General features: G+C 40.5%; 2 protein-coding genes across 2 annotated transcripts; both read left to right on the top strand.

Moving 5' to 3' along the window:
* The first annotated feature begins 2,252 nt into the window (after nt 1-2,252).
* Nucleotides 2,253-7,888, top strand: LOC115665866 (glutamate receptor 3.3). Its single transcript, XM_030587690.2, has 6 exons — nt 2,253-3,322; nt 3,428-4,770; nt 4,858-5,135; nt 6,073-6,104; nt 6,191-6,594; nt 7,159-7,888. Exons 1-6 carry the CDS (start codon nt 3,031-3,033, stop codon nt 7,636-7,638), a joined length of 2,829 nt encoding a protein of 942 aa, XP_030443550.2. The 5' UTR covers nt 2,253-3,030; the 3' UTR covers nt 7,639-7,888.
* A 2,342-nt stretch (nt 7,889-10,230) lies between these two features.
* On the top strand, nt 10,231-18,895 carry LOC115663774 (ATP-dependent DNA helicase 2 subunit KU70). The gene is made up of 19 exons (XM_030585753.2): nt 10,231-10,384; nt 10,478-10,555; nt 11,065-11,181; nt 11,417-11,531; nt 11,723-11,828; nt 11,947-12,064; nt 12,140-12,223; nt 12,310-12,368; nt 14,036-14,169; nt 14,278-14,321; nt 14,638-14,714; nt 14,817-14,964; nt 15,865-15,926; nt 16,438-16,498; nt 16,765-16,857; nt 16,990-17,110; nt 17,781-17,883; nt 17,998-18,178; nt 18,523-18,895. The coding sequence occupies exons 1-19, from the start codon at nt 10,319-10,321 to the stop codon at nt 18,634-18,636; spliced, it is 1,881 nt and encodes a 626-aa protein (XP_030441613.1). The 5' UTR covers nt 10,231-10,318; the 3' UTR covers nt 18,637-18,895.
* The last annotated feature ends 826 nt before the right edge of the window (nt 18,896-19,721 follow it).

Genomic DNA, 19,721 nt, shown 5'->3' with positions numbered 1-19,721 from the left:
ACTCGACGTGCTTTTCATTTTTCTTGTTTTTGTTTGGCTTGTTACGCTAAGGCACACGTGTGAAGTAATCCACGTCTAAAAATGGTCATTATACATACCACGAGTCAGACAATGTATGGGACACCAATAAAATTTCTTCGATTGACAAGTGTTCTCAAAACGCTAATTAACAAAATTATTTTCAATAAAGACGGCTAATGTATTTTGTTTACCGCAGCAGTTTGACCCCTATAAGTCAGAGTGAGCCATTCAATTATCAAAGGCTCGTGCCGAATTTCATGACGATAAGTCATGGAGCGAGGTAAAGAGCAATATAAGTTGGACTTAATTTCCAGATGAATCGACTCGACATAAAAGCAGAAGGAGCTGGAAAATAGATAATTTGGAAAAAAAAAATTCCTGAAAATAATTATCGGTATCGCTTGAAATAATCGTTCGATCGAAAATGTTTTCATTGCCGACATCAACTTATGCTTTGAGCATTTTTGTGAATGACGAAAATATTTTTCGTCTATTCGTTTTTACAAGCGACACAGGCGAGATTACTTTCAGAAACATGAAAACCGAATCCCAGTGTCTAGTGTGTACGCCTCGCTCTATGGGTTAAACTAAGTGCGCATCGAGCCAGATGTTGGCGACATTTGCGGACGTACAAGGCGGAGAGAATTATACCGCGTTGAGCACGTTTAAAGTGAAAGGAAAAAGAGAGGCTTCTCGAGATAGGCAGGCGGCCGATGCACGTAACGTTGGGAGGGGGTTAACGCCCGCGGGCAACATCGGGGCGGGGCCGATGTCGATAGATTCTTCTTTGGTCCCGTCGACCCCCGCACGGCATTATTACAGAAGAGGTTGCGTCGTCTGGTGTGTGTGGGGATGCGCGACTTGGTTGGCGTGGCCCCCACCGTTCTGGATCGATTGAATTGACCTCCGATGCCGTCCAGCGAACTTTTGACTTTAATTGTGGACCCAAAGGTAAAAAAGGAGCAAATTCGCTCGCTAAAGTCGTCGTCCCTGTTCGATTAACTGTCGATTCGAGCGGACCAAAAGTAAGAAAATATCGCGGTCGAACGTATTCGCTCGCCTCGTGTCTGATCGCTTCCCACCACCAACATCGAAGATGCTAAATTTAGTATATTGTATGTTGATTTTACATAATTAACTTCTAAAACTTTTAGACGTTGGTGGATCATAACCGTCTACGTTATGTTGTGCTGTATTATAATGTGAAGAGGGTTCCTATTTTTTAAGGATAAATAATGGCTCTCAAATTTCATCGATGGTCGTGAGGAGTAATATCTTTTATTATGGGAAGACGTGTGTCGAAGGGAATACTTCGAAATTCATAAACAAATCTTGGTAGTTGCAATTTAATATCTTATCAAGTCTTTTGCAAAATGCCATTTTTTTTTCTTTTCCAATTTTAGAATCATTTAAGTAAATTGTCATATCAGCTTATTCCAACCTTCTATGTTTAAGCTCCAAAACTCGATAGTTATGAGTTCGTGACTTATCGAACCATTAGGAGACTGTCGTCAATTTTTTTTTTCTCAATTCTCTTACAATTTCAAAATCATATTTTTCTTTTTCCATTTCCGATCCTTCTCCGATATAGCGATTTCGAAATCACTTTCAGGCTCATAATTCAATCAAAATGACTTCAGTAATGACCAAATTTTCTTATTTGGTGGTTCAATCTGTAATTTTGATTAATAGAAGATTAACGATAATCGTGCACCATATAGATAAATCGGCAATTTCATTGTCTAATCAAATAATCATCTTTATCTCGTAAATCTCCCTAGAATTCTAAAGTCAAATTAAATGGTTCCCCATCCCAGGACAACTTCAATTCTTTTCCTTATTATAATCCAAATCGAACTCTGTTAATTTCTTTTTTCCCTTCATCTTCGCAAGTACGCTTAATTGGAATCCAATGCATTGCCTCGTAAATCCCCCTTTTACTTTTATTCTTTAAATCATATAGATATCCCCGCCAATCAAAGGGCGCAAAATTTGGCCAAGGAATCTCTTGCACGAACCGGAGCCAGAGACGAATCAGAGCCGTTGATCACACGGATCTCACGACAATAAGCGGGTAAGCGTTACAAGATCAACGGCCGTGATCACACCGGATCGAACGTGTTCTGCGAGGTACGGGGTTTCTATTTCTGGCCGTATCGTGTGGTATGGTCCTCATGGGGGCCATCACGTGATCCTGTTCTCCCTGCCGTGCTTCTTCTTCCTTCGCTGTCGGGCAAAATCCGGCTGCAAACGTCACCTTCCTATGCCAACTTCACCAGGTACGAGTTGGCCAGAGAGACGCAACCTCCCTCAGTTTCGAACCTCACCGGGATTGGTTGGTCCCAAGTCCCCTTCTCCCTCTGCCCTCCTCAGGCGAGAGAGTCCTCGCTGCGCGTTAGTTTATTCCAGCCTCTCCTCTCTCTCTCTCTCTCTCTCTCTCTCCACTTTTGAAGAACCGAGTTCGATACGGCAACAGGTCAGAAAAGCAAGTTGGGGAGGCGCGGGCGGGTTGCTTTCGCTTAGTGGGTATCGCTTCTCTCCGCGAAACAAGAATCGAATGGTTTCGGCGGCGTAGTGTGTTTTTTTTTTGGGCTCCCCGGCTTTTGATCCATATTGGGAGAATCAGCATCCGGTCTGTCGTCTCGTTGCACTGTCCTGTCTTATTCTGTCGACTCTCTGCCTTCGCTCGCGAGGGAACTGTGGAGAAAAAAACTGGAGAACGTGGGAGGATTCCAAGTCTTGGTCACGTCACATCCACTTGTGCTAATGCTTTCGGTTTGCCAACAGAGGAAAGCTTGTAGTAATCGGGTCAAATTCCCAGTCGGAGATGAGTTTTAATGGAGACCCACCACTAGTTGCTCCTTGTTTTCTCTTCTCTTCTTTCTGCCTCTAGAGGTTCTCTCATTTTCTCCGAGCGGTGGAATGTCTGTTGAAATTTGTTCATTGCCTCGGTTAAGTTCTGGGAATTAAGTCTTGTATGCTGCAGAGGGCTAGTGGCATTTTTGGCTGATGGAAGGGAAATGCTGGTCATGTAAAATGAGAAGGGTTTGGCTTCTGTCGTTGCCATTTCTGTTTCTTGGAGTGTTCCCCTCTGTATTTAGCAAGAATGTTACTTCAAGACCTGCTGTCGTGAATGTTGGAGGCTTTTTGGCATTCAATTCCACCATCGGAAGAGTCGCCAAGATTGCCATTGACGAAGCTGTGAAGGATGTCAACGCTAATTCCACCATCCTCCCTGGAACCAAGCTCGCCGTCGTGATGCGAAACACCAATTGCAGTGGGTTCCTTGGCATGATTGAAGGTCAGGTTTCTGTGTGTGTGTGTGTGTGTGATTTGATGAACAGAACAACTTCTTCTTGGAAATGCACTTCAACCTTTTTTTTAATGTGTTTTCTTGCTATTGCAGTTCTGCAGTTCATGAAGTCTGATGTCGTTGCCATCCTTGGTCCACAGTCTTCTGTGGTTGCTCATATTACGGGACTTGTTGCAAACGAATTCCAAGTGCCTCTGCTTTCATTTGCGGCCACAGATCCTACCCTATCATCCCTCGAGTTCCCCTATTTTGTTCGAACGACGCAGAGTGATTTGAATCAAATGAGCGCTGTAGCGGAGCTTGTTGATTACTATGGTTGGAAGGAGGTGACTGCCATTTATCTCGATGATGATTATGGCAGAAATGCTGTGTCGGCATTAAATGATAAGCTCGCGGAAAGACGCTGTAAAATCTCATACAAGGTGGGAATTCCACCAGGGCCAGTTAAGCGTAGTGAAATCATGGATATTCTTGTCAAGGTTGCACTCATGGAATCAAGGGTCATTGTTTTGCATGTTACTCCTGAGTCAGGTTTCATGGTGTTCTCCGTAGCAAACTATCTCGCTATGATGGGTAATGGCTATGTTTGGATTGCCACGGACTGGCTTTCATCTTTTCTAGATTCTGCTTCTCCTTTGCCATCTGAAACCATGGAGTCCCTGCAGGGAGTTCTTGTTTTGCGTCAACATACAGCAGATTCAGATAAAAAGAGAGCATTTGCCTCTCGGTGGAATAGACTGACTGGTGGCTCCCCTGGCCTGAACTCTTATGGACTTTATGCTTATGACTCCATTTGGCTTGTTGCTCATGCTCTTGAAGCGTTCTTTGAGCAGGGCGGCGTAATTTCTTTCTCTAATGACTCCAGGATAAACTCTACTGAAAGTGGTGGCCTCCACCTCGAAGAAATGAGCATCTTTAACGGTGGACCACTCTTGTTAAAGAACATTCTACATACTAATTTTGTTGGTTTAACAGGTCCTTTTCAGTTCAATTCTGATAGATGTCTTATTTATCCTGCCTATGATATTATCAATGTGGTTGGAACTGGGTTACGACGTATTGGTTATTGGTCCAATTATTCTGGGTTGTCAACTCTACCTCCTGAAGAGCTTTACAAGAGGGCACCTAACCGTTCTAGTCAAAGCCAGCAGCTCTATAGTGTTATTTGGCCAGGGGAGACACTGTTAAAACCTCGTGGATGGGTCTTCCCAAATAATGGCAAGCAATTACGGGTTGGTGTACCCGATCGAGTCAGTTTCCGTCAATTTGTATCAAAAGTTCGTGGGACAGACAATATGTTCAAAGGGTTTTGCATTGATGTATTTGTGGCTGCCGTCAACTTGTTACCTTATGCAGTTCCATATCAATTCGTTTCTTATGGAAATGGTCGTGAAAACCCAAGCTACACAGAGCTTGTGAATTTGATCACAACGGGTGTGAGTACTCATAAGACCTGAGCTTTGAAAGAATTTTCCACAGTGTTGGTTTGCTTTGGTGGCTTATGTTTTCATGTGCTGTTACAGTTTTTTGATGCTGCGGTTGGTGATATTGCCATTGTTACCAATAGGACGAAGATTGTAGATTTTACACAGCCATATACTGCATCTGGACTTGTCATTGTGGCCCCATTCAGGAAATTGAACACCGGTGCTTGGGCCTTCTTGCGCCCGTTCACCCCTCTCATGTGGATTGTGACTGGTGCCTTTTTCCTTGTCATCGGGATTGTTATATGGATTTTGGAGCATAGGACAAACGATGACTTTAGAGGTCCTCCTCGAAAGCAACTAATGACCATTTTGTGGTGAGTTCTTTTGTAGACATTTATTCTAACAATATGGTATTGTACACATGATCCAGCATGGAGATGCCCTCGTGCACTCTGTCCAAAATCTGTGTAAAATTCATTTCAAAGTTTGTCTGTTTTACAGATGACACCTATAGGATTGTTGAACATGTATGGGCAAAATAAGAGATTCCGAGGAGGCTGCAGGGTTCTGTTATCAGCTTGACTGTTGTTGTATGAGTTCCATATGCCAAGAATAAGTCAATAATACAGGCTAGTGGGTTAATACTAATAGACCATTCTTTAGGCTGGATATGCTACTCTAGTCTCGAAGAATAGATAAAAGAATTTTTGTGAGAGGCCTTGATAAGTTCTCTGTCAATGAATTACCTTTTTCTTTCCTCTTGAGATGGTAGACAACACGCACGAAACAGCCAAAAGGGGTATAAAGGGAATCGATAAAGTCTCAAATTGCTACACAAACAGGAATGATGTTACCTACTTTATTGATATTATTTCCATGCTTAGGGAGGTGCAGGGGTAAGATTATGTGGTGCTAATCGTGTCAACCCGGCAGACTAAATTTCTGTTCCTTTTTTTCCTTTTCATTTTTTTTTTTTGAGGGGGAGGGAAGGGGGTGGGTGGCGTTGTTTTCAGTCTTCGTTCCTTTTTAAATTAGAAAATTCCACTTCTACCATGTTGTGAAGACACTATCAAAATTGTCGGTGCTTGAGTTATCATGTGCTTGAACTGTGTGTCCGAGAGAAACGATGTGTTTCATCTTAGTTTTTCTTCTGCTATTAGAATTGCCCTGTTGAGGATGTGATTAAAGCTACTTTCAGCAAATGTAAAACTCTGTCCAATGTGATGTTGTATGCACATCGGATTTATCACCTATTAACCTGCTTAGTTGGTGTATAACCAATTTTTTTTCCCTGACTTGCTGATGTCTCAGGTTTAGCTTCTCAACATTATTTTTTGCCCACAGTAAGTTTCTCTGCTCCTCCAATTTTGGATTTATGGAATGGCATGCAGCAGCATTTATTGAGCTGGCTTCGCCATATCTTTTGCAGGAGAGAACACCGCGAGCACTCTTGGTCGAATGGTGCTAATCATATGGCTATTTGTTGTTCTGATAATCAACTCAAGCTACACTGCAAATTTGACTTCAATGCTCACGGTGCAGCAGCTATCTTCGCCTGTTAAAGGAATCGAAAGCTTAATAAAGGGTGATGAGCCTATTGGGTATCAAGTGGGTTCTTTTGCTGAACATTACTTGATAGAGCTTGGGATATCTAAGTCTCGGCTCATCGCCCTGGGATCACCAGATGAATATGCTAAAGCACTGAGAAATGGTCCAGGGAAGGGAGGTGTGGTTGCTCTGGTTGATGAACTTCCATATGTAGAACTGTTTCTCTCGACACAATGCTCGTTTAGGATTGTTGGTCCAGAATTCACCAAAAGCGGCTGGGGTTTTGTAAGTAATTTGTTTTGAATGCTCTGCTAGATTTTTTCTTTTTCCCTGAAAAACGTATCTTTGGGCTCACCGATTTGAGAAGAAGATAAATTAGATAAATTGCAGAAGACTTCTGTTTTCCCTAAAGTTTTTTCACTTTCGGAAGAATTTGGGACTTGCCAAAATAAGGTCCTTTAGAAATTGATTAAGCAAAGTTGTTTCTCTTGTTTATCCTCTGAACCTTTTGGATCTGTTAAAGGAGGAAGTTTGAAACAGCTCCTTCCACTTTTGTTGATATTACAGTAAAAGCGAGAGAACAACTTGCTGAAAATCAAGGAATTTTTGTTGCTAAAGCAGACTGATTGCATTCGGTAGCTGTGGACTGATGCGTATGAAAAATGGAAAATCTCATAAAGTTATTTTAGAATTTTTGGTTGTCATTCTGGGAACATCCATGTTGAATCATACAAAAGACCCCATTTAAGTAAAACACTAGCGTCTAGCATCCTTGACATTCCACATCCCAAGATCCCATTGAACTCTCTTATTCCGCTTGTTTCACACGCATTCTCTTTTGCATGATAGGCATTTCCTCGGGACTCTCCCCTAGCAGTCGACTTGTCAACTGCGATTCTAACGCTCTCTGAGAACGGCGATCTCCAGAGGATCCATGACAAGTGGCTTTTGCAAACTGGTTGCAGTTCGGACAGTGCCGAGATTGAATCAGACCGACTTCATCTCAAAAGTTTCTGGGGTCTCTTTCTCATTTGTGGCATTGCTTGCTTTATTGCTCTCTTCATATACTTCCTGCAGATTTTGCACCTGTTGTACCACACTGCCCCTGCCGAATCTGTTCCAGATGGTTCAAGCAGCTCGCGCACTAGGCCTCTCCAGAGATTTCTGTCGATAATGGACGAGAAGGAAGACCCTTCCAAAAGAAGTAAAAGGAGGAAAGTGGAAAGGGCGCTGTCCGAAAATGATAAGGACAGCGATCTGGAAAGAGATAATAGGAGGAGACAAATGGGGATTCAGGATGAGCAGCAGTCGTCGGCCCCCGTCAACTAATCACCTCTTAATAATATGTATGAGATCTTTCTTTCCAGGGATATAGATCTCAACCGCTTATACGGATTTCTCTTCATTTTTTGTCGTCACCACTTTCATGCTATCTGTCCTATGTTTCTGTACGGAGTAGAAAATTTGAATGATACTGTAAAGCCAAATAGCCAATAGCAGGAGATAGATTCTTGCCTGAAAGGATTGCCACACGAAACTGTATAATGTCAACGATAGTGCACGACGAAGTTTTGCAGCATAGTCTTCAGCAATTAAGCACCCTCATTTCTCATTTGACTAAGATACTGCAGATTTAAGATGTCAAAGCGGGGACCGAAGGTTCAGAGTCCTCGATTTGGTTCGGCATCGGACTTGGGAGGAAATTTGAGCTGTGGATGTTGTATCTATAGATTCTTGGTGGAGCGATGTGCTCCGTGAGATAGTAAAATGAGCAAAAAGGGACAGGGAATTTTTGCTTCTTTTTGCTTCACCGAATTCAGAACGATGCACGTAGTGACTGACACAGATGTTTGCGCATCTTCATCTTCCGGAGTTACTCATAGTCAGCTAAAAAATGTCGTTCCATTAAAACTATATACCTGGCGTCATTTCGAAATACAGAAGTCCCTAATGTCTGTATTAAAGCAATTAGAAGGAAATCAGATCTGGACACTAGTAAAAAGATGTATCATTGTGTTGGGCCTGGTCATGTGCAAAGAGGCTTGCTAACATCATTTTTTGTGACTTGATGAACTTACTTTGAGGCTCTTGATTTTGTGACTCTCTCTATGAGTTTCGAACTTGAGAACATCACTTGGATAGCCTCTAGACCAAGATGCCCTCTACGTGTTCGCTTGTTCGTGCGACTTGATGACCTTCTTTTGAGGCTCTCGATTTTCTTTTTTGTTGTCGTGTTCACTTTCATTTTTATTATTGCGTTTAACTTTCATTTGCTTAACTAAAAATGAAACAATAAAAGAGAAATTGGCCTTTTTTTGGGTAGACCCTGTAGTGTAGTTTTTGGTTCCAAAACATGGAGAACCCGTTTCGACCGGTATGTTATAGGTTCTATAACTTGGACGGAATCAAGAACGTCTCGCCCCTAGCAAAAGGGAGAAGTAGAAAAGATGAAAACCATTATATGGTGATGTTGACCAGACAAATCGAACTTCGATTATTACTGAACTCTGGTTTAATGGAGAGAGGGGACAAAGACCCATGACAAGCTCTCACGTTTTCTAAGAGAGCACGTACCCAACTAGAAGCCATAGCGTCAAAAGACGAAACGAAAGCACTGAAAATGAATGTTCCCAATCCCCACCTCGAGTGTGCATGAACTCCAGGATCGCTTGATTTCTCCGAGTTGATATAAATAGTGCATGGATCAGGCCTCTCTCGAAGCACGCCCATATTTTACTTCACCTCAACTTAGTGGGAGAGAGAGAGATTATATAAAGAACTCTAGCTCTTCACTTGATTCATGTCCATGCCTCTGTTGAGTAGCTTCATGCCAAAAACCTGCACGGTCCATGTCATTCCGACTTGAAATGCTCAAGCTGAAGCAACCATGCAAACACAGGATGTCTGTCATGTAATTTCAATTAATAAACTCCTACCTTAATTATTACTCAGTTCTTTGGTATTGACGAGAAATGTACATGGCATTTTATATGTCATCAAGCATGCGGAATTACTTAAGTTCTGGCCTTTTGTTTTGGTTGCCAGAATCTTTTATCCTTTTTGACCTTGTATGCCTTTAACTTTCATTACTTCGGAGCTCCGAAACATACTACTGTCGACTCGTGTGGCTTTGTTTTATATCTCATCCGTCGCTAAGCTTAAGTCTAGTGCGCAAGAAGCGCTTGTTGTATGGAAGTTTGTGGAAATACATAGATTTTCACATGAAATTTACCGTTGATAGACACCCATTATCCTCCAGTTTCATATTTTAAAGTTATCCCCCCCAAGCAAGTGACGATTAGCATGTAGATTTTCTTCTCAAATTCTTATTTTTGTAAGTATCTACATAAAGAATCGTCCAAGCGAATTACCGGAGATTTTAGATAACTATAATACGAAGTAAATATCTAGACAAAAAAGGAATATGTGTTCCCTCGTTAATTGATCCGGCTAATCAGTTGTATTACAAACATCTCAACAAACCATTACATAAGACGTAACACTTCTCCATATATATTTATAAAGGTAAAGAATGCACTGTGGTTATATAGATGATCGACGGACAGCAGAAATATACCCGATAATTGAGCTCATTGGCCAGGTCAAGACCGGTGTCATTGAAAACCCTTTGTGCAAACTTGTCAATTATTACAAATATCACTATTCATTTACGAGGCTCGAGTTTGGACAGATCAGTGGGCACTGAAGGGAGATCTCTGTGCAGCGCAACACAAATTATTATTAATTTTTTTTTGCAACACAATTTAATTGGGCCAAACGCGGGCGGGATCGGGTCGGGTCGGTTGGATCCGTCGGGCGGCCCGGAAGCTGAACGGGTTCTCAAAAGCTTGCCCAGCACGCTCCTTCCTTGCTTCAACATTTTGAGCGCTAAAATTAACGCAGCGTGACCAAAGAGAGAAGCCACAAAACCAGAGAGTCCCACACCACGCACGCTCCGCAATTGCTGTAGTTCTCTCTGCGTGCGAGTGCGATTTTTGGGCGGTGGGTGATGGAGTTGGACCCAGATGATGTTTTCAGGGACGACGACGACGATCCCGAGAACGAAGCTCTTCGGGTTCTGCTCCTGTTCTGCCCCTTTGTCATCTGTTTCCGGCCCCTTTGTTGGCGAGCGAGCGAGCGAGCTTACGTGTTTTGATTTCGTTTGCAGGAAAGAGCGTCGAGCAAAGAGCTCGTGGTGTACTTGGTCGACGCTTCCCCTAAAATGTTCTCCACCAAATGCCCTGCCGTGAGTTCCCTTCGCCTGCCGGTTTCGTTCTTTCATCGTCATCTTCTTCTTCTCCTTTGATGGAGACGGCTTCGTGGGTTCTCGCCATCTCCTGTTTTCTGCGCCGTGTATCTTTAGTCATGACCCTTTTGACCCTTCTTGGGATCTTTGCCCTCATAGTTTTGTTTTCTCGGTCAAGAGTCGTCGATGGGATTGCTGGAATTTGCCTGATGTAGCGTACGTTCAGTAATCATCGTTTCCTTCTTCTTTTTTTATGGAGGTGGTGTACTGTAGTTGGTATCTTTTAGCGAGTGCCTTTTTGCCGTATGCACGAAGCCTTGTTCATACATGCCAGATAGAAATTTTTATTTTTGTTTTTGTAGCTTTCCCAATTGCTAACGTTCAATCTTCTTAGCGTTGTAACGTTACTGTTTTTGTTGTTATTTGATGTTTTTTCGCTAATGGACGTCATGTGTCTAGACTTTTGAATTCGTCGCCAACTCAACTGTTCTTTATTTTTTAACGAGCAGGAAGATCAGAAGGATGAAAGCCACTTTGAGATTGCCATTAGCTGTATACTGGAGTCATTGAAGACTCAAATAATCAATAGATCATACGATGAAGTTGCAGTATGCTTTTTCAACACGGTAAATGCTGATCTGAGGATCTTCAACATGTTTTTAAGTGCTTTGGGTACCACTTTCAATGATAGAGTGTCATTGCCATTAATGTTTAGTTGAAAATTGTGGATTCATATTGAAATGCAGGGAAAACTTGCTCATAATGTCAACTTATATTTAAATGCCTGCTCATAACTGGAGTTGTGGTAGATACTCATGGTCAGTTCTTCTTTGGCAATGACTATTTTCTTCAAATTTGCAGAGAGAAAAGAAGAACTTACAGGATTTAAATAGTGTATTTGTGTTTAATGTTGCTGATCGGGAGTTCTTGGACAGGCCAACGGCTAAATTCATAAAGGAATTTTCCCATTTAGAGGGTAAGTGCTGATGGATCAGTTCTGTTACTCATGCATGGTAATGAACATGTTGGAGTAACAGTTGAGTGCATCGGTGCAATGGGAATATTGCTCATTTAGACATCTTGAGATAAGTTGTGTTTGACTGAAACTTCTGTGATGGAGTACGGAAGTAAAATTTTCGTCTGATTCTTGACTTAAAAAGCTTGCAGAGTTCTTTACGAAAGAAATTGGCAGTCAGTATGGCATTGTGTCTGGATCTCGAGAAAATTCACTTTACAATGCTCTGTGGGTGGCGCAAGCTCTTTTACGTAAAGGGTATGCTACATAAACTTCTCGAGAGAATGTGAAGCAAGAATTCTTATTTTTTTCATATTTTGCTGAGGGAAGTTGTGTTTATAGTCATTGGTAGTAATTTAGAATGCAACTTCTGCAGATCTGCAAAGACAGCTGATAAACGCATACTTATTTTTACCGATGAGGACGATCCTTTTGGGAACATGAAGGGTGGGGCAAAAGCGGATATGACCAGGACCACTTTGCAGCGTGCCAAAGTATCGACTGCTATTCATATGACAATTTGGTTCCTACTAAGGAATTTTGCTAATGTCCAATTTGGATTTTTCTAGGATGCACGAGATCTTGGAATATCAATTGAACTTCTTCCCTTGAGTCAGCTAGACAGGCAGTTTGATATTTCTCTTTTCTATGCTGTATTCCCTTGCCACTACCCTCTTATTTCTCAAGTTGTTATTGACGACCTTCATTTACATTAATGGAAAAAACTTATGAATTTCAGGATTTGATTAGATTGCAAGGAGAGGATCTTGCTCAATTTATGCTTGCTGCCGGAGAGAGGTAAGCCATCTTTTCATTGCTTTCTTGTAGTTTAATAGTGCATGCTAGGGACTGTTTCTTATTTCTTTTGATGGAATCTGGAACTGTTTCCTTACCTTCTTATGATTTGAACGAAATCAATTTGGGGACTCTAGTTGCCTCAGAATGTGAGGGAAAATTAGCTTACTAGAAAGTGATAACTGAGATATCGAACAAGCCAATAACATATCTGTTGTTCGGTTTATTATCATATAATGGAAATTGAGGAATTTGTCAGTTGAGTATCCTGTTGACTATTGAAAGGAGATAATCTGTCAATGAAGAAAACTTGGAAACAGTATGCCGAGATCAAAGTAGTTAAAATGGCTTTCTAACTAGGATTGCTCGGGCCATCCAAAAAAAAAAAAAACTAGGATTGCTAGGGCGTTTACAAAATTGTGAAGATTTTATAAACTATGAGAAACATCCCTAAAAATTTTATTGGAATAATAAACTTGTGTGAAAAACATTTGAGTTATATAATTAAATGATTTTTAGATTACATGGAGGAAAATATACAGTAAAATATCCCATTTCATAAGATTGAGCTATATAATCTCATGACTTGTATAAAACCTGTTTTTTATTAAAGGATTCGAATCTTTACTCTAAAACTAACATTTTGAAAATTTTAATATGTTTGGATGTTTGGAGAAATTCTCTTATGCAGATTTATGTTGGTTTTGTCATGAGCTGAGTTTAAGAAGAGGAGCTTGTCCAACATCGTGCAATTGGGAAATTAGTGAGCATGTGATACGCTATAAAAGCAAGGGTTTACAATGACACATCTTCTCGGAAGGTGACTTTTGTCCCACTTCGCATTTCTGAACATAGTGGGCGAGCACTGGATTATAAAAGCAAGTCTCAAGGAGTTCAGGTGGTTTAGTTAGGCGCATGTCTTACGGATGATGTGGGCCTAATTACTTGTGGGGCTTTTTGGAGCCCGTGAAGCTCCAGTGCAAAATATTGTGTGGGACATACTAGTGGGTGTGATCTGACTGGTGCTTTTAGCGAGTTGACTTGGGATCTAACCTCGATCTTTCCTATACTTCGATTTTAGCACGATTTGACAAGGTGCTATGGTTTTGACTCGTGAAAGTTCGATTTCACGAGTCAAAACGTGATTCTAACTACACTGGTTGAGATCATAGCAAATGAAGAAGAACATTGTTGCATATGAGTGAGCTTATATGCAACCAAATATGGTTGAGTCAAGGGGAAGTAGTAGCCAATAGTTAGGTCGATATAAATTGAGCACAAGTCACCTGGCTTCAAATGCTGTCACCCTATTTCACATTCTCCACATTTCAAGTTGCCATTTAAATCTCTATGCAGTCAAAGATGTGTTTTTCTCAGATGATGGTAGGGGGCTAACTCTCCATGTTATCACAACTATCCTGTCCAAGGTTATTAGTGAAGTATATACTTACAAACATAGGCTTGACTGGTCAATCAGCGGCATTCACATGCTGATAATGGATATGTTAGGTTATCCTGTCATTCTCTCGCCAGCAAAGATATCTGGTAGGCGGCTTGTGATGATAATTTAGTGTATTGTTTACTGTCTGATGCTGTCTCAGGGTTGCTGATGTCCTTTTTCCCTTTAGACGTCTCCGTTTATAATGTATTTATCTCTTCTTTAAATTCAGAATGGAAGATATGAAATATCAACTGAGAAAACGTATGTTCAAGAAGCGCATCGTGAGGAAATTAACATTTTCAGTTGCCAACGGAGTGTCCATTGAAGTGCATACGTATGCTTTTATCCGTCCAACAGTTCTAGGTAATATTGTCATCATTTTCTCGATAGATGTAGCTATGGTCTAAGCCCGATCCTGAATGTTATCTCGTGTGCAATTGATTCCTATGTCGGTCACCTTTTATTTTTCAGGGTCAATAACCTGGCTTGATTCAGTCACAAATCAACCTATCAAGGTAAAGCAAGGCACTACGTTGCTTTTTGTTCCTTCTAGTGGATATTGTATGCCATTGGTTTTATACTAGCATTATAAATTCAGTAACTTGTCTCATGTGTTTTGTGCTTTTGTGGATCTGTGTACTCGTTTGTTTGAAAACTTATCTGTGAAAGAGATTTTTATCCTACTTGAAGTTGTAGCTTCTGAGCTTTCTATTTCTTTTGATGCCAATCATCTGTAGCTACCAAAATTCCAATTTATATTCACTCTATTTTGAATTTTTTTAAGATGAGGGTGCTTCTAAATCAATTTTGGGTCTTCCTGAAACTATGCAGATTGAAAGATCGTTCATCTGTGCTGATACTGGTGCACTGATGCAAGAACCTCCGAAACGTTTTCAAACTTACAAGAAGTATGGTTATTGGCTATTCCATCTTGCCTCTTTTTAAATGCTTTAGTACCAGAGGTCTAATATTTTGACTTTTACTATCTGGCCTGACTTCTGCTTTTGAAGTCAAAATGTCAAGTTTTCAGTGGAGGAACTTTCTGAGATAAAAAGAGTCTCAACTGGAAAGCTGCGTCTTCTTGGGTTTAAGCCACTTAGTTGCTTAAAAGATTATCACAACCTGCGGCCATCTACATTTATTTTCCCCAGTGATGAGGTAACTAACATTCTCATAGTCTTTTAGCACAATGTATGTCTTTGCTAGTTTATTCCTCCTTTAAGAACCATAAACCACTTTTAGATGCCTTGGGTAAATTCCAAAGATCTTTTATAGGAGAGACATGCAATTTTCTTGCCTTTAGCAGTGCTCCATTACTTTAAACTCAAGGGCACCTAGTGAAAAATATCTGAACTGGCACCAGTCAGCTCTAAATTGGAACCATTTGTCTTGCCATTTAGTTTCAATGATTCCTCTCTTAAATTGCTACAACTCTCTGTTGCATTTTATTGGTACACGCAAAGTTCAAACTCAAATGCTAATCCTTCCTAACATACTTTGTTAAGTACGAATATTAGGTGTGTCAACTTGACCATGTTACCTATCGGAGGTATCCCTGGAACTAAGTTTTATCTAGGGTATGTGTTTTTAGTCTCTGTGTCTGACATTCCTGCTATAACTTATAGAGTAAATTAATATGAAGAGCGTTTGTCAGTGGGTTCTCTCTACTTTGCGACGTGGAAGATTCATATTATGCGGTTAGATAAGCAAGCGGCCACATATTTTTAGAGCCTGATACTAAGGTTTCCTCTGGAATTGGAAAGTTATTGTAACACTCCAAGATAAATGTATCACTGTTGATTGATTGACTTATTTATAAATGGTGGCTTAGCATGGGTACTCACAGGCATACCTGTGTCTAATTCTTGCTTTTCTTGTAAGAACTTTGTGGCTTATTCATTGAACTATTGCTTGAATTAACCGTCATTAGTGAACCATTAAGTATTTGTATCCTACGTTGGCGATGTCGTCATGTTCCCTTGGTTTTCTTGTGTCCTTGAGTTTTCTTGTCTTTTTATCTAATTCCTTGCGTTTGCTTTTATCACTATTCAACAACAGGAAGTAATTGGGAGCACTCGAATTTTCGTTGCTCTGCACAGATCCATGATACGGCTGAACCGGTTAGTTAGACTTTTCATGCGAGATGCCTATTCACTTCTCTGTTAATCATCAAATGCTTGATATCGGAGAACGTTTAGCTTTGGTCATCATTTCAGTCGTTATTCAGGATAGAGCTTTAACACCTTGATGCACATTCTGAATTTTTGCTTCAGTTTGTCATGGATAATCATTTCAAGTTGATGCTTTCCTTTGATCGAGAAACTTTTCGCCTTGCGATGTTGAAGTTGATTTATGACGTTAAACTATACGTGGCAATATTCAGTAGAGCAATAATGTAGCCAGACCTTTTGAGATTCTGTTGACTATAGTAGGTTAGCTATTAAGGTCTGATAGGGTAACACATGTTCTAAGATGATGCATTTTGTGCTGTTGGCTGGTAGATAATCTGACTAAACTGGTGGTTTGATTGTTTTCTTTAACAGTTGTTCTCGAGCAATCTGTACTGAACTATTAGTGCTCTTAATTGTGTGAAATTTTGCTCCATACAATAATTTGTTTTGTCATTTCCAGTTTTGCAGTTGCATTTTATGGCACTCCATCTCAGTCACAGTTGGTTGCCCTCGTTGCTCAAGTAAGATGTCGCTCAAATGTCTGGTTATTATGAAATTCGTATGATATAATAAACTGGTACGGCGGTATTGATGGGTTTATCGGGTTCCGCTGCTACTATTGAATTTAAATACTCTTATCTTGTCTGTTCATTTCAAGTACCTAACAGTTATCCTTGTATTTAGCTCGATAATTCTTGTCTACTTTTATGAATTCTCAAGTTTGGGTTCTCGTTTCTTGATAAAATAGAGCATCGACAATTTTTGCTCGCTTTTTGCTACCACACAGGAAGAAATTATTGATTCCGGAGGACAGGTTGAGCCACCGGGAATGCACATGATATTTCTTCCATATTCTGATGACATCAGACATGCTGAGGAGGTAATAATTGTTTATTTTGATATTGTTTCAATTCCCCATCTTTTTTTTCCGATTTTATCATCGCTTTTAAGAGAAACCAATGCTGTAGGGCTAAATATGTCATGATTAAAGGTCTTGATGATATTTTTGCAGCTTCACTCGACTACAAATGCAGCAGTACCTCAAGCAAATGAGGATCAAATTAAGAAGGCTGCTGCTTTGATAAAGCGTATTGACTTGAAGGACTTTTCAGTCTACCAGTTTGCGAACCCCGGTAAAAATTTCTGTTTCTTCCACTGGTGGTGCATGCTGTAGGTTTACTTATACTAGTTTCCTTAGGACGAGTCCTATTTAATCTGTAAGTTGTTTATATTAATGTATGTCCATTTGATTGCGAAGTTGTTACGGTCAATGTAAAGATATAGCAGACTTTAAAGAGCTAATCTGGCGGCTATTTATAGGATGGGCATAATCAATGTTCGCAGATGATCATACGTACAATGTATCTGATTGGATTAACTGGAGATAATGTGCTTGTTGATATATATGTGTGTTTAGCTTATGGTGCTAGGTGTGGTTTGTTGGTTATTTGCCTTTGGTAAATGAGTGAATATTACTTGTGGTGTGAAGACTATGAAATTGTTTCGAAAGGAAAAAAATCCTCTCCATATTCAACAACTTGTCATCTACCTTAAGAAGCAAATCTTATGGCATGCTAGTTTACCTAGATAAAACTTAGTTCCATGGTGCCATGTATGTTGGTTTCAGTAAATAAAGTCTGCAGGACCTTGTATGTATGTGCCATCAAGATATATTTGCCTTGATGGTGAACTGTTGGGAAGCAGTTTGAGTTTGTCATGAAAAACTGGACCCTGAGATTTTACTAAAATGCAATCTCTTGTCAAATTTTCAATGTCATTCAGTAACGGAGACATATTTTGCAGCCTTGCAGAGACATTATGCGGTTTTGCAGGCCCTTGCTCTTGAAGAAGATGACTTGCCAGAAATCAAAGATGAAACAGTGCCTGATGAGGAAGGCCTGTCTAGGTAAGGAAAAAGGTTACTCATGTTGAGAGTGTTTGCATCCTTTTTTATGTCAGGATGGAAAGAGAACTTGATTCTTGGAATCACCTTTGGCTGCCTTTTTATGCTTGCCTGCAGGCCAGGAGTTGTTAATGCGATAGAAGAGTTCAAGCTGTCTGTTTATGGGGATAAGTATGAGGAATGTGATAATGCTGGTCATAAGGTGAGCGAGGCATCCAAGAAACGAAAAGCACTTGCAGATAGTGCCGTTCAGAAATCTGTACAATATAATTGGGCTGAGCTCACTGACAGTGGCAAGGTGAAACAGGATCTCTCTCCTTTGTGTTTCCTCTGTGCATTTTTTTTTTTAAATTTGATTCCTGTCAATGCAATTATAGCCTGCAGTTATTGGACAAGATTTCTCTCGAGCCAGTTAATAAGAGTTCTCCAGAAGTTGTTTTCCCTGTTCTCTAACATATCTTGTGGACTATTTGTTTTGTTTATTTGTTGAGAAAGTGCCTTTTGCAACCGAATTAAAGGTTTTAGGTGATTTGCATGATGAGAATCATGGATATTAAGGCTCTTGTGGTTAAGTTTGGCAGAAAATCAGTACAGAGTGACTGCATTCACTGACCTTCCTCTTGTTGATGTGCACCCCTGCAGTTGAAGGATTTGACGGTAGTGGAGTTAAAGTACTACTTGACTGCGCACGATCTGCCCGTCTCTGGGAAGAAAGAGGATTTGGTCAAGAGGATATTGACTCACATGGGCAAGTGAACTTGTAATGTAATTATTGTATTGCTTTTGATCCCTCGATAGCAGCAACAGAGTCCCAAGAATGCTGAAGTCCATCCTTGTCAAGTGAAAGTTGGATGGCATTCATCGATGACTAGCTCCTTGCCTTTGTAAAGATAACATATAGCTTCCGACCGAGAGAAATGGTTCTCTAGACGAGCAGGCGGAGGGATGGTCCCCGAGACATGCCTTGCATCTATGTAATGAGATGATTGCATAATAGAGGGAGCATAGCCTTAAATCTATGTAGTTATCAGTAACTATGAAGTTCAAAAAAATGTTTGTGTTTCTTCTACGTACAGAACAAAATATTACTTTTGTTAAAGATGCGCCCGCTCTCCCTGAAAACGAGGACTGAGGTCGAAGCAATTGTTCTGCAGCTTCTGCTAAAAGGAAACCATATGCGTTCAGCGTCCTAACCTCGGCTTAGAGAATCCAAATACATGTGCTCTTACGACTGCTGAACCAAATTATGTACAACAATAGCGCTTAATACACGAACTTAGCATATTATGTTGCTCAGGCATTAGATAATTTTAGTTGGTAGATTCAAAAAGTTCCAAATTGTATTAGACACCACAACAATCCAAATTTTCAAATGTAGCGGATGCAATTCCCATCATTTGAAGCCGCTGTGCAACAAAGATGAATGCAGGACATCAAATGCTAAGAAGCCATAACAAACAACACATCTTGGCATGGAATGACAGATACAAAGCTTAACGCGGCCGATAGTAAGGGTACACGGTGGTTGTCCACCAAATGCTTGTAGTGCACTTGGTCGATGCCCTAAAATGTTCTCCACCAAATGCCCTTCTTCTCCTGTGAGTTCCTTCGCTACCGGTTTGAATTTTTTCGTCATCTTCTTCTTTTTTGATGGAGACGACTTCGTGGATTCTCGCCACCTCCCGTTTGCTGCACGTGTTTCTTTTGTCACGATCTTGTTGATCCTTCTCGGGATCTTGGCCCTCATAGTTTTATTTTCTCAGTCAAGGGTTGATGGGTTGCTGGAATTTGCCCGATCAATGTTATATTTATAATGTGATCCCATATTTAGGGATATAGTT

This window comes from Syzygium oleosum, unplaced genomic scaffold (genome assembly GCF_021117445.2).
Source record: "Syzygium oleosum isolate NSW1041296 unplaced genomic scaffold, Sole_v2.1 Sole_v2.02, whole genome shotgun sequence".
Classification (NCBI taxonomy): Eukaryota; Viridiplantae; Streptophyta; class Magnoliopsida; order Myrtales; family Myrtaceae; genus Syzygium; species Syzygium oleosum.
This window is presented reverse-complemented; position numbering and strand designations above follow the sequence as displayed.